This window comes from Mastigoproctus giganteus, chromosome 2 (assembly GCF_048544385.1).
Source record: "Mastigoproctus giganteus isolate SK-2022 chromosome 2, ASM4854438v1, whole genome shotgun sequence".
Lineage (NCBI taxonomy): Eukaryota > Metazoa > Arthropoda > Arachnida > Uropygi > Thelyphonidae > Mastigoproctus > Mastigoproctus giganteus.
In genome coordinates, this window is record NC_143576.1 from 133,901,722 (window position 1) to 133,916,313 (window position 14,592).

General features: G+C 34.4%; 1 protein-coding gene across 1 annotated transcript in view; it reads left to right on the forward strand.

The window, feature by feature from the left end:
• LOC150089578 (DNA (cytosine-5)-methyltransferase PliMCI-like) overlaps positions 1 to 14,592 on the forward strand; it is a 596,839-nt gene that overhangs the window by 214,115 nt on the left and 368,132 nt on the right. The window contains exons 13-14 of the mRNA XM_090368675.1: positions 998 to 1,095; positions 5,848 to 5,935. Coding sequence (XP_090224801.1) covers positions 998 to 1,095; positions 5,848 to 5,935 — 186 coding nt within the window. The remainder of the gene's footprint in view (positions 1 to 997; positions 1,096 to 5,847; positions 5,936 to 14,592) is intronic.

The following is a 14,592-nucleotide window of genomic DNA, read 5'->3' on the forward strand; positions in this document are numbered from 1 at the left end:
ACGGATGTTGAATAACATCCGTGAATTTTGGGAGATTGAAATGAGTCACAGTTGTTTGCAAAAAGATTACTGATTGGGAATCCAACAGCTGTGCTAAGTTTTCAAGTCTTGAGTCATTGTGCTGGTTTCTATTGTGCTGCTGCTTCACTTACCTACAGATCCACATGATTTACATTGCCGTGTCTTAGTTGATGTGCCTGTTTGGGAGACTTATAGCGCAGCACACAGTATTCACAGAGGGTACAGATGTACTTTTGTTATAGTGTGTATCATTATTATTGTTCACTTTTGCTCTGACCAAAATATTTTTTTGACTATCTTACTTTACCTAGAAAAAATTAATAAAAATTGAATTTCACTTTGGGCACATAATATATTATATGAATTCTGCAAAACTTTTTATAGTTAAAATACAGTGCTCCCTGTTTATAACACTTGTATAAACCCCAGATTCAGATGTAACATTGGTCTCAGAATCTTTTTCCTCCCCATGGAAATAGTGTGCTGTATTTTGTACAGTATTCATTTTGTGATACCATAATGTTCTGGACTCTGTTTGGTCATCATTTATGAATTCTCATTGTTGGGGGGGGGGGTCTAGTGACCTGATCTGATCAAAGTTCATGAAGTGATTCATACTAAAGGAGGGTTTTACATTGCTATTTAAAAAATTACACAGGTGACCGAATTCTTTTTGTGGTGTCTGCATATAGTTGTTTCTCACTCCGACATTTTCTTTAGTTACTGGTAATATTTTTCTCCAGACTGCTAATTAAACTAAGAACTGGTATTAATTGATACTTAATAGATTTTAAATGAATATTAAATTTAAGAGTTTATTAAACCCATATTATGCAGTGTGATCTCTTTATACTGGGATCGGTTATAATAGCAATGTTTACAGATACTCTTATGTCCACTCTATAATGGGGGAGCACTGTATCTGGAAAGTAAGAAGTTTTTCAACAAAAATATGTATTGTTTATTTTTAATTAAGGCTTGCCAGTTACCAGATTGTGGAAAATGCACTTTTTGCAAGGATATGGTTAAGTTTGGAGGCTCTGGACGCGGTAAACAAGCATGCATACAAAGGCGGTAAGTTGTTCTTTGCTTTTTGCTTATATTTACTTCTCTTATTGGCATTTGCAAGATTAACAAGAAAAGGTTCAAATTTGTATATGCATATTTTGTGATATATTGTACTGGCATTAACTAGTTTTTTGTCAATAAACATCTAAGACATGTCAGTTTTATTAGCCATGCCAAACCATATTTACAGATCTGTAGACATTCATTGTAGTTTACCATTTTTGGAGCTCCTTGTAAATTGTGGAGGAAGTCTTTTTTAACTTTCAGTTGTTGAATAGTATATAGGTTATTCTTGGATGTGTAGTCCGTCAAGAATCTAGAAAGGAAATAATTCAGATCTGTTGAGTAAGTTGTTCAAGATTGTCCTGTCACATGATATTGATTAGCGGTGACTGGATGATCTTGAACTGGAAAAATAAGCTAACTTCACAAGTATGTGAAGTTAGCTTATTTTTCCAAAATGGAAGGGCCTCCAAAACAAGATTCACTCTCTTCTGGATCTTTGCTATCAATGATTGCAGCTTTATTGCAGTCACTAAAATGGAGATTACGTCCAGAAGTATCTTAGCCACCGATGCTACCAATTTTAACTTCCACTTTCAATCTATACCATCTGCAAATCAGTGGGGATGGCATATGCCTGTTCACCTCCATGGCTTTCCCTGTCATCTTCTGCCATCAGTATTAGTAATACCTATACAGTAATACCCCGACTTACGCGAACTCAGAGTTACACGGTTCTTGATTTTTTCGTTTGGCAACACTGCCGCACACTATCTTCAAGGTCGTTTTTCATATGCTATCGATATACAGTGCAACGGCGGAGAGTGAGAGCGAAAGATGAACAAAATTCAACTTTGCTGCCGCATGAGCTGCACACATATACAAGAATTTGCATTCCAACTGTCATATTTATATGTGTGCGTTCGAATTTGTGCTCAACTTTTATCAGAAATTACATCGTTTTCACAAATAAAAAAACTTTCCAGGCTTTAAGGTTTCCATAGACCAATTGACAGTGATGGTCGGTGGGAATGCAGCTGGTGACTGCAAATTAAAACCTCTCTTAATATATTGCTCTGGAAACCCAAGAGTTTTAAAAAATATATCTAAAATTAGCTTACCAGTGATTTGGAAGTCAAATCATAAAGCTTGTGTGGCAGTTTCTGTTTTTCTGGTTTGGTCACCACTTCATACCCAAAGTCGAACGTTATTGCAAGTCTAAACAGATTCCATTTAAATTGATCCTTCTTATTAACAATGCACCCGGTCACCCTCCTGCCACCCTAATTAATTTCGACCGACGTGTGAAAATTGTGTTTTTGCCTCCAAACACAACCAGCTTGCTTCAACCGATGGACCAGGGAGTCATCAAAACATTCAAGGCTTACTACACGAGGCGTTCTTTTGCACGTCTGAATGAAGCTATGAGACAAAATAGTGAGATATCTGTTAAAGACTTTTGGAAACAATTCAATGTTTTAGATGCCATAAAAATCATTGAAGAATCTTGGGATGAAATTCATAAGAAAACATTGAATGGTGTCTGGAAGAAATTTTGTCCATTTTTTTTTCAAAAACGAGACGAAAACAATGCCAGAAACTGATCATGTCGCTAATATGATAGAAGTTGTTAATCTTGCCAGGCAATTAGATTTGGAAGTTAATGGTGATGATGTCAACGAGCTGTTGGATTCCCATAGTGAGGAGCTGACAATGAATGAGCTCATAGAGATGTGTGAGCAAAACGTCACTGAATTATCCGACACTTCAGATCCAGTTCCACCAGAAAAGCACATGACAATTGCAAGCTTGACAGAAGGTCTCAGCTCAATTGAAAAGGGCTTAAAAATTTTAGAAAACAGACCCCAACGGAGAACGCGTTATAGCTACAAAGCAAGGAATAAAAAATTATTAGCTTGCTACGAAGAAATTCTGCGTGAAAAAAAGGAGGTGTGTCGTCAGACGAATTTGTTAGATTTTATGGAGCCATCGACATCGAAATAACTTTTTTACGTAACTCATTTATTTTTTTAATACATAATTTGTATTAATATGTATAAATAACTGCAATTTTATTAAATATTTTTCTTTTAAACTATTGTTTTTTGTTAGTCCTTTGTCCCAATTAAACAAAATTTATATGTATTTATATGCAAAGTTGTACCCTGACTTATGCGAATTCGACTTAAGCGATTTTCGTCAGACCCACCTATCGCGTAAATTCGGGGTATTACTGTATAGTGCAAGAAAGCCTAAAGCTTATGCTGTACTAGCAAAAAAAAAAAAAAAAGAAAGGAAAATAATAATAAAATAAAATAAATAAATAATAAATACAGTAGAGCATCAATTATTTATTTATTTATTTTTATGCCGCTGCCATTTTCTCATATGGATGCCCTTTTGCCAATCTAACCAGCTGCTGTTTCAAGAAGTTTGACTTCTTGAAACAGTTTTGACTTCTTAGGTATGGTATCCATACTTGAGCATAGTATTCCAAGTGTGGCCTAGCAATAGCCTTACATAACAGGATTATGACATCCTTACCTCTACTAGCAAATATTTGATAAATCATTGATAGGACACCATGTGCCTTCCTTGCAACTTGTCTACAATGCTCGGAGAACTTAATTTCTGACTGTATTGTAATTCCCAAGTTCCTTTCTTCCGCTGTTGACTTTAGTTCAACTCCACCAAGTGTATAAATTATTTTGGTGTTGCTGTTCCCCAGGTGTAAGATCTTGCATTTTGCTGAATTAAAGCATAGCTGTCACTCTGAAGAAGCTCTGCTGGGTGGTGATCATTAACTACTCTACCAATCTTTACATCATCTACAAATTTAGATATCATACCCTCTATCCCTTCATCGATGTCAGTTATGAAAATCAAAACAACAGTGGTCCTGATATTGATCTTTGGGGAATCCCACTTTTTACATCAACCCAATTTGAGGAATAACCATTTATCACAACCTTATGCCTCCTACCCCGAAGCCACCCTACTGTCCATCTAAGGATTTTCCCCGTGATGCCAACCTGTTCCAGCTTATAAAGTAACTGCTCATGTGGGATTGAGTCAAATGCTTTTCTGAAATCCAAATAAACAATGTCAAAATTATTCCTTAAATCCAGCTCATGAGTGTTCCTGTCAAAATAGCTAACCAGAGTTGTTAAATATGATTTTCGCTTTACAAAACCATGCTGAGTATCCTTCAGAATTCCATTTCTATCTAAATGTTCCTGAATTCCACCCTTGATCATTGCCCCCACGATTTTCCCTACTACTGAAGTTTGAGTGACCAGTCGGTAATATCCAATTACAATCTTTACACTTTTAGTGTAGCGGGAAATTACCGACCTTTGTTTGTGTATTGGCTATAAATTGGCACTTTTTGAAGCAAAGGAGTCTCTCCTGAGTACAGTGATGCTCTCATAATTAGCCTCAATGGTTCAGTGCACTCACTTGCCACCTCCAAAACACAAATAAATTCAGAAATTTAGAAATAACAGTAGCAATGTGTTACCAGAGATAAAAGGGTGAAATCTACAAAATGTACCAAATAGAGGTCATTAAAACATGTCAGTGGTATGTTATAAGACATAGGACTGTATATAGTATGCACTCTGCTATGTGTATTACAGTCTAAAATTGATGCCAGCCAGTTAGCAATTAGTGTATCTATCTTACATACTTAATAGATAGGCTTTGTTTTGTTTGTTATTTGTAGTTTAATATTTATGTGCCATACTTTCTATATATCTGCTTTGCTTTGCTTCATTTGTTTTTATAGTTTCATGTTATAGTTCTGCCTTCTTTGTTTTATGACTTATTATCTATATTTGACAACCTCAGTGTTATTAGCTGCCATATCTATGTCTTTTGCTCTAGTATTTACCTGATGTTCAATGTCCTACATTCTTAGTTGCCTTATTTGCAGGCACCTCCGTAGCCAGGTGAGCAGGAGCAGCAGTGCATAGCACACGCTTCTTGATTAGACCGGGGTTTGAGCCCGTGACCACCAAATAAGGATGCGGAAAGGTCAGGGAATGACCACCGCATATCCCTGGAGCAATATAGCCTTAGTTGCTAATGCTCCAAATAACAAACAAACATAACCATTCAGACCACATGCATTCAGCCTAATTTGCCATACAATGTGCCACATTGTATTACGTACCATATTTTATGTTTTATTAACTTCTGTTTTATATATATTTTGTAAATTCTCCTTTTTTTTTATTATTATTATCTCCAGTAACATGTCTCCACATTTAGGTTCATACATAATGAACTAGAACCCTCAGCTCTAGGTCTTTCTATAGGAATGGGCATGTGATTCCGTGTTTCTCTGAGCATTATCTTAGATCTGGGCTCCCACTTCCAGCTGTACTACAATTTTCATTTTTATTTCTCCGAAATTGTTAGATTTATCAAGGATGGACAAGAAACTATTTTCAAACATACTATTATCTCTTCACCTTTATTTAACTGGGTATGTACACGTGTGCACACACATGCACACACCTGATCTAGTTGTGTGTTTTTTAGTTATTCATCTGCCTATTCCACCCTTGCAATTATTGAAACGTTTCATCACCTGCTTTCCATCTATGTCCTTTAAGAGACAGATCACACAGAGTGAGACAGTTAGTGTAATTTTGTTTCTCAAGAATTAATTTTGTTTCTCTCCCATTCTCAAGAATATAATAACATCATATTCTTGAGAATGGGATTGATTTCTTGTACATTTTCACACAGATGTCCCAATATGGCACTTGAAGAAGCAGAGGATGATTATGACGATGATGGTGCTAATTTAGGAGAAGTGGAAAGTGCAGTAAATTCAGTAAGTTATTATATTAAAAGGTAATAGGTGTATGTAATCTTAATGTCTGTGAAGGACAGTGTTTGCTGTTAAATCCCTGGTTGTTATAGCTTTAAAGACAGGGGTTTAATAACAAATATTCAGCATGTTCAAAATTAAACCTTTCTGAAATATGCATATACATGTGTATTTTTGTGTGTGTGGACTGTGTAGACTGTGTTGTTTGGATATATAGATGTTAAAATTACTTTGAAATTCCGTATAGGGCACGATCTTCTTATCTTGTTTTCACGTAATAGTAGACACAGTATAATAGCATAGTAGATTGCAAAATTGCTTTGAAAATTAAGAGAGGAGAAGATCTCAGTTGTCATATTTGAACTTATGCAAGCTGAAAATGAAAATAAATTATCTGGAATTCAGATCCAGAAATTGATGAAATGAAATCTTGGGATACTTAAATAGATTGTGGATGTTATACAATTTACTTTTAAAATTCAATTTAATTTTTTTCCCTGAAGTTTCAGTTAAATGTTGTATGGTCAAGTGTGAAAAAGAACATGTTAATATATATAAAAGCAATATGCTGAGCAGTTAAAATAGCATGGAACAAGCATAATAGCATATTCTGCAGGTAAAAATAATTAGAAACAAAGTTCCTATAAACAAAATTCTTATTTCTGAGATATTAAACACTGAATATGAAAAGTGTTTGCTATTGCACCACCTTGCACAAACCACATCTACTAATTTTCGATTATCTTCCAATAATTCTTATAAATTGTATTGCAGAAAATGTAGGTATATCATTTCTGAAATCCTTTCAAAAAATAAAGTCCATTGAGAATGTCCATAAGAGCAGCACACCAAGCATTAAAGGAGAAGGTATACAGATATTGCGTACTGACAGCATTGTGTGTGTGTGTGTATTTTTTCAGTCCAGGTTTCAAGATTTGAGAATTCTCTTTCTTGTAAAACCCAATTCATCTATAACCAGAACTTGTTTCTCTAATTTGTCTCTTCTCCACAGCAACATATGTTTGATAGCAATCCAGTTGGAAATTTTTCAATGTACATATAAACAGTAGCTATAGAATTCTTATGAATTGACCATAATTAAAATCAAAGTAAAATCAAAAGCAAAGATAATATCAATAATATCAATATAACAAACAATTGCTGTACTGTGAAAAATGAGGTAATCATTGTGGAACCTAATTTTCAAGGTACTGTGTACTCTGCAACACTGGTTACTCACAAATCAGTATTTAGTATAATTCATTCAGTATAGTAACATAACACTGTTCATGATAGTGTTGGTATGTATGTTTTGTTCTGTTTACAGCCTGATTTTCACTCATGTTTATGTGATAATTATGAACATAAAAAATGTTCTGGCATTTTACAAGGTTGTAATTCATGATTAATGCTTAATATCCAGAAATAAAACTTTTGAGACATATTCTCACAGAAACATTTTTTTCTTATTTTTAGATGTGGAATGTCTCTACATTTGTACCATGCAGTTTTGAAATTTGTCTTGTTGTCTTGTTGGAAATTGTTAAACTGATATTATGGGAGGCACTCCAAATGTGTTTTCTTTCGCAAATTAACTGATGTGATTTTAATTTATGGGTGAGAATTCCATGGCTGTTTGTAGAAATTTCAAATTTCAAACCAAGAAATTTCAAACTCAATGAATACCAATAGTAAAACACTTGCAGCTGTTGAGGGACAACTTATCGAAACCAGTATTATATTGAAACCATTACAATTAAAAACTGGTAGAGGAGTTTTGATGTAGAGGCAAAACCCCCATATAACACAGTACTTGTACAACACGGTTTCGCTCTAACATGATTGATAAATTGTAGCAGTCCTCACACAACAAGGTATTATTTAACGCAGTTAGAGAATTGTGGCAAACCTCTCATAACGTGTTATTTTTGAGTTTTTGTTCAGGGAAACCACCGCTATTATGTTGGATGTAGTAATTTTTCAACATTTCCATTTTTTTTTTTTTTTTCTCTTTCTTTTTGAATCCCTGCTGTTGACACCCTAGTCGTTTTGCAAAAAAAAATTATTAGGAAATTTATTTAATTTCCCAATAATATATTTTGTTGGAAAATCCCCATTGAATGGCACAGAATGTGTTAGGTTCTGTGCTATTCAACTTATGCTTGTTTCAGACCATAAAAAATTGTGACTTCGAAGCCTGCAATTCATGACTTTTAAGGTTATTTTGGCTTTGATTTGTTTGTTTATAAATTTTTACAACTATGTATTACTAAACTTTGTCCTTAAGGACTGTATTGGAATAATTTCTTTGTTATGAATTAAATTCCAGCCATAAATTATGCCATAGGAAAGTAAAAAAAAAGTACCTCTCAAAAGAAAAACTTTATTTCTCTATAATCAAAGATACAAATTTTGGATTGTCTTGAAAAGGGGAAAAGGTATGATACGTTGCAAAATGTTTAAATTTAAATGAAGTAACAACCCGGACCATAAAGAAAAATGAGAATCTTGCAGGATCTTTCATTTCCGCAAATATGACAGCTCGTCCCTGAGTGGCAATAATTCAAAAAATGGAAAAGCATTCAATATTTGGATTGATGATTGCAGTAGAAAACAGAACCCATTAGACGGCAATGTAATCAAACATAAGGCACTAAAAATTTATTACCATTTAAAATAAAATGGAGAATCTTCTGTTAACCCGGAGTTTGTTGCCAGTAAAGGTTGGTTTGAGCGATTTAAAAACCGCTTCTAATTACATAATATAAGAATTCATGGGGAAAAGTGCTACGGCTGATAATGAAGCTGCCAAAAAGTATGCAGAGGGGTTTCAAAAAATTATTGAAGAGCACAGATACACACCACATCAAGTTTTCATTGCCAATGACACTGGTCTTTGGTGGACAAAAATGACCCACAGAACATTTATTTAAAAAAAAAAAAAAAGAGAGAAAACTGCACCAGGTTTTAAGACATTAAAAGATCGTGTAACTTTACTTAAGTGCAGTAATGCATCAGGAGATCACATAATAAAACATTTGCTAGTTTATAGATCCTCTACTCCTTGTGCAGTGAAAGGTGTAAATAAAAACGTGTTATCAGTACATTGGAAAGCAAATAAAGTTTAAACTTAAAAATTTACGACCTATCAAGAAAAGGCAATCAAACCCAGACTTTTTTTAAAATTTATTACTATTTTTAATAAAATTAAATTTCCGATAGTTATAAAAAATGGTGTACAGTAAACCCCCGCTATTCGCAGGGTTACGTTCCTGAGAAATGTCGTGAATACCGAAAACGGGAATACTGAGTTATGGCTCCCATAGTAATAAAGGGGTTCTGTTCCAAAGTATGAAATATATAAGAAAAACTAGTCTAAAATTTTGTCTATGTATGTATTAGATGTGCCTTCATAATATGACTATGTACATAGACAGTACATAGTGAAATGCAAGCATGTTGGCAATGAAATGAAAATAAGAAACAATTTAATATTAAATGTAATATTTATTAGAAATTTCAAACCAGCGCCTTTGCTAGCAAAAAAACTTATCCCGCCAGTGCTATCACCAGTTTCGCTAAAGTGTTGATAAAGGAGTTTTGTCTTTTCACGAATGATGAGTGAACTTAACAGAATTTTATTTTGAGTTCGGTCTTCTATCCACAGATTCAAAGCCTTTTCCATTTTTTCTAATTTAACATCGTGAGTTACAGAGCAAATTTTTTAAGCAATTAGAGCGTTTTCACGGACACTACGGCGGATTTTTTCTTCCGATTTTTTGATTGATCGTACCGTTGACTCATTGATTTTATAACGTTTTGCCACTCAAGAGACATTTTCACCATTAGAAATTTTATCTAATAATTCAATTTTATTCGCTAATGTCATCACCTTCTTTGATCTTCTCACACTTCCCTTGTTATTCGTAGCCATATTTTTTGTACGGGTTAGAAAGAACTTGTTCACAATAAAGTCACTTTCTTCCGTTAACACTGGAAAAAGTCTGTTTTACACTGCAGAACGGTAGATTTATCACTTTTGTACGCATATCAGTTTATAAATTTATTCAATTTATAAGCATATAAATTAAAAGCAAACGAAGAAACCTTCCATGACAAGCGCATAACACATACTGAACAAGGATTAGCGAGAAACATCCACGCTTGCGATTTTGTCACCCCCTCCCCCCACCCACTGAGCACTGTTTTGACCGGGAAAGATAATTTTAGCCACGCCCATGTTTTTTTATGGCGGAAAATATTCACGGCATTTTAAAATTCACAAATTTTTAGGTTTCATTTTATATTAAATCAGCGATCGCGAAACCGCGAATACAGACACCGCGAATAGCGGTGGTTTAACTGTATTTTTGTTAGCTTTTGGAATTTTTACCTCCTTTTCGTACTGGTTCTTAGTCCCATATAACATGGTTTCGCACTTCACGAGATTTTATAGGAACTGAACTACTGCGTTATGTGAGGGTTACCTGTACCTCAAATGTTGAAGAGCAAATACACATGCTGTACATGTATCTCCTACCAGATAGTTGTCAGGTTGCATAAATGTTTCATCTGCAGGCATATGGATACATGTTAATATTCTCCATATTAGTTAATATTAATTGTATGTATTTAACAGTATGCTTGTATAAGAATTAGTGCTCTTAGATTTGAATAAACGTAGAAAGTTTTCTCACTGGTATAATTTGCAATGTCTTTTTGATTCTCAGTTTCCAAGTCATGTTTTGGTCACAGAAAAAATTGTTTTACTAGAAATGGGAATTTGAAGTCTTATTTTGACCCAAGGAAACCCATACATTGGTCAGTACTCATTATCGACATACCTTTTCTGTAATATTTGCTGCTATGTTTTTGTAGATAATCTTATTGAACCTTATTTGAACAGCAAGGTTTTCAGGAATGGCTTATCTACATTTTCTGCAGAGCAATAGGATATGGTTGGAAGACATTTGAAAATTGGCACCGGATGTGATTTGTGCATGATTTTTCTGACTTTTTAAATAGCATTATCACCTGTGGTCACTCACCATATTGTGGTCTCTCACCAAAAGAAAAAAATAACTGCCTGCCTATATTCCCTTTACTGTAACCAGTTTAATCAAGATTTTTTCCATTGGTTCCCCTACTAAATTCCTTATTATAATTTGTTTTTCAATTCCACTTTCTCTAACAATATACTGTCAAGGTTGTCTGAAAATTTAATTAAAAATATAATATAGAACCGATTTTAAAATATGTTGCATATATTTTTCAGCATTTCTGACGAATATAATTTCCTTCAGAGAATCAGTAACTGAATTGGAATGTAACTGTTATGCAAACAAAAAAACCAGTACAGTCAAAAGTATGCCTCCATTCAAAAATTGTTCCATCCTCTGTTACTGTTATAGTAAAACAGAGATCCTACTTAAATATTCTAGCAATGTATCTAACAATTTGAACTAAATAACTTGGCATTTTAAATGCGTAAAAACTACTAACTGAACACTTTCGACTGCTGAGTGGATCATATCCTTTCTTAAAGGCTTTTTTAATGATGCTGCACAAAAAAAATTAGTGCACAAAAAAATCAGTATACAGTTGTCTCCACTGCTGTTCTGAAATAGACATTCAGTAACATTAAGCTTTGAATTTCTGTTGCCTTGCATTAATAATTTAACAACATTATTATTTTTTTTTATTATTATTTTTTTCCAATCCTGGAAAAAATAATCTAAATTTGTGGAATGTATTTCCTTGTGGTTAGCAACTATAAATTAAAGCAGAGACAAAACTATGAATTCTGAGGCTTCCACCCCTCCTCCCAGCCAAATTACCCAGTGACCTTCACATGGTTGTTAAAACTACATACAATAGCAGACTCGGTGGTATGGTAATTTTGCCACTTTAACATTTCAACAGCATTTTTATGTCCATTTTAAATTACTTAAATCTTCTAATCTTTCCTTTATTCTTTAGCTGCTACTGGCACTATGCAACAGCAAGGTTTGTTGCAATTATTGCTAAACACATGTATCAAATGGTCAACAGCACACTTCTGACATATATAAGTGGACTGCTGTAAATTTGTTTAACAAAACTGAACAAGGAAACTAATAATTACTGTAAAAGTATTACTGTAACAAATAAGCAAGCCAAGATTTCCTTTGTTTTTTTCTTCTTCCTTTTTAAATTAAAAAAAAAAAAAAAAAAAAATCACATAGCACAGTTCTTTTTCTGAAATCAAACAGACACTAAGGTAACCAGCATATTCCCTGAGATTTGTAAGCCTATGTAACATAACATAAATTGAGATATTATTATACAACAGTATATTATAACTGATGAATTATAAACAAACCAAGAACTGATCAGAACTTCCTGTATACTTTCCAGCATATTCACCCGGTCTCACATCACTATTGTTGGGTTACATGAAACCTAAGGTCTATTATCAAGCAAGGCAAACTGAGAAATTGCATTTTAGAAACTGCTGAAACCATTGAGATTAGTTGTAAAATTTGAAAACATGCCAGAGAAACAGGTTTGTTTCTCTCCATTTTTTTCCACGCTGAATGCTGCATGGAACAAAATGGAGGTTATTTTGAACAACTGCTGTAGGTATTTTCCTTTTACAAGGGTTTTTATATTTGATGTTTATGGATTAATGATGAATCAATGATTAATGAATTAATTAATGGTTTAATGATTGATTTTTTTTTTTTTTTTTTTTTTTCCAACTGTGAAATTCAAGTATATGTGAAAATACTAATGTAATATTTATACAGCCAGCACTTACTTACTTTACACAATTCATTTTAAATTCAGCTTGGTATGTTGCAAGAAAATCAAGGTTTAGAAAATCAAGAAACACCAACTTATTCCCTACTACGAAGATGCAGTGCCTTTATTGCTTTTTAAGTCTTCATATCCTTACATCAACTCAAGCATTATTGTAGGTAACTGTTGTAAAGTATATGAAGTGGTGGCTGTATTAAGGTGAGATTAATAGTTACAAAACTTATAGCGTACAGCTGAAAACAATTGCTTATAGTTTCTTTTGTTCAGACTACACATGGGGGGGGGCATAAATTTAAATTGAGGAAAGATTGTTGCAGGGCTGATGTTTGAAAATTTACTTTCAGCCAGTGGATATTTGATTTTTGAAATGATATGGGAAGTGTTCCCCCCCCCCCCCTTGATGCTGTATAAATTTGCTTTCTTGCATCATTTGCCACTAATAACACCTAATAATAATAATTTTCATCTTGAATCACTTTTAGCTCTTCTACCTGTAGCTTATACATGACTCCAGGATTTCTCTTCTCCAAATTAAGCTTTCCAGCCCCACTGAGAGACTCTAAATGTTAACTGGTTGTAACGTTCAGTCTCGGAGGGCTGAACATTAACAGTCTGTTATTGCCTATCTTTTACCTAGCCTGATATCTAACATAGGATCTTACCAGTAACTTCAGCTTCTTCCGGATTGTATAGCAGGCTTTCATGAGGAACTCAGAAGCTTTATTAAAGTGTATCACACTGTTTAATACCATAGCTGCTGGCTTGATCTGTGACTTATGAACTGAATTCAAAAATTACAAGATACAGTCAGTCTGGATTCAGGAGGGCAGGGACATTTTTGGGCTTTCTTCTCATTATGGCTGCTGGTGAATGTTGCTTGACAAAAATAACTGGTTTTCTTCTGTCAAGTCAGAAGAAAATATTTCTTGAGATCAAGTTGTATTTCATCCAAGAAAATTAAAAATCTCATGATGCATATAAGCATCGACATGGTGTTAACATGTTAATAACTAAGTTATACCAGATTGGATAGACTTGACCTCCTCTAAATGAACCCATGGTGCAATCTATTGACGATACCATTCTCATCAAGATAATCCTGAATGGCATCCTTATCTCTATCCCTCATGACCTTCCCTACTCAATGTCCATTGACATCCAACTTAATGTCCTCTAAGATCATTATATCACTTTTAACAGCCATCTTGTTGCTTATTCTCCAGAGCTTTGAGCTTGCTTTCAAGTGTTAATGTGGATGAGATGTATCTGTTCAGGTCATCTGCCATTTTTGCTTGGCTTTCTGTGTATCCTCCACTGCAACTAATTAAGAGATATATTGTATTTATTCTTTTCTTTGCTGTATTCACATATGAGAGGAACTCCTTATCCCTGTTACTCTCTCTCTCTCTCTCTCTCTCTCTCTCTCTCTCTCTCTCTCTCTCTCTCTCTTTCTCTCTCCCCTCTGGCAGTGCCATCTTACAGCAGGATAATGCGCCATGCCACACTGCCCGGATTGTTCGAGACTGGTTCGTGGAATATGAGGAAGATTTCCAGGTATCGCCCTGGCTCCAAATTCCCCTGATATCAATCTGATCGAGCATCTGTGGTTTGTGTTGGAACAGCAACTTCGATCTGTGGCATCTCAACCACAGACCTTACAGGAGTTAAAGGATCTGCTGGTTACGTGTTGATAACCAGACACAGCTAGAAATCTTGTAGCATCCATGCCTTGCCGAGTACAAGCATTTTGGCTTCACATGGAGGACCAACATCATATTAGGTAGGTGGTCATAATATTTTGGCTCATCTGTGTATTCTGTCATAATGATCCTACAAATTGGAATCAAAAAATTGTCTGT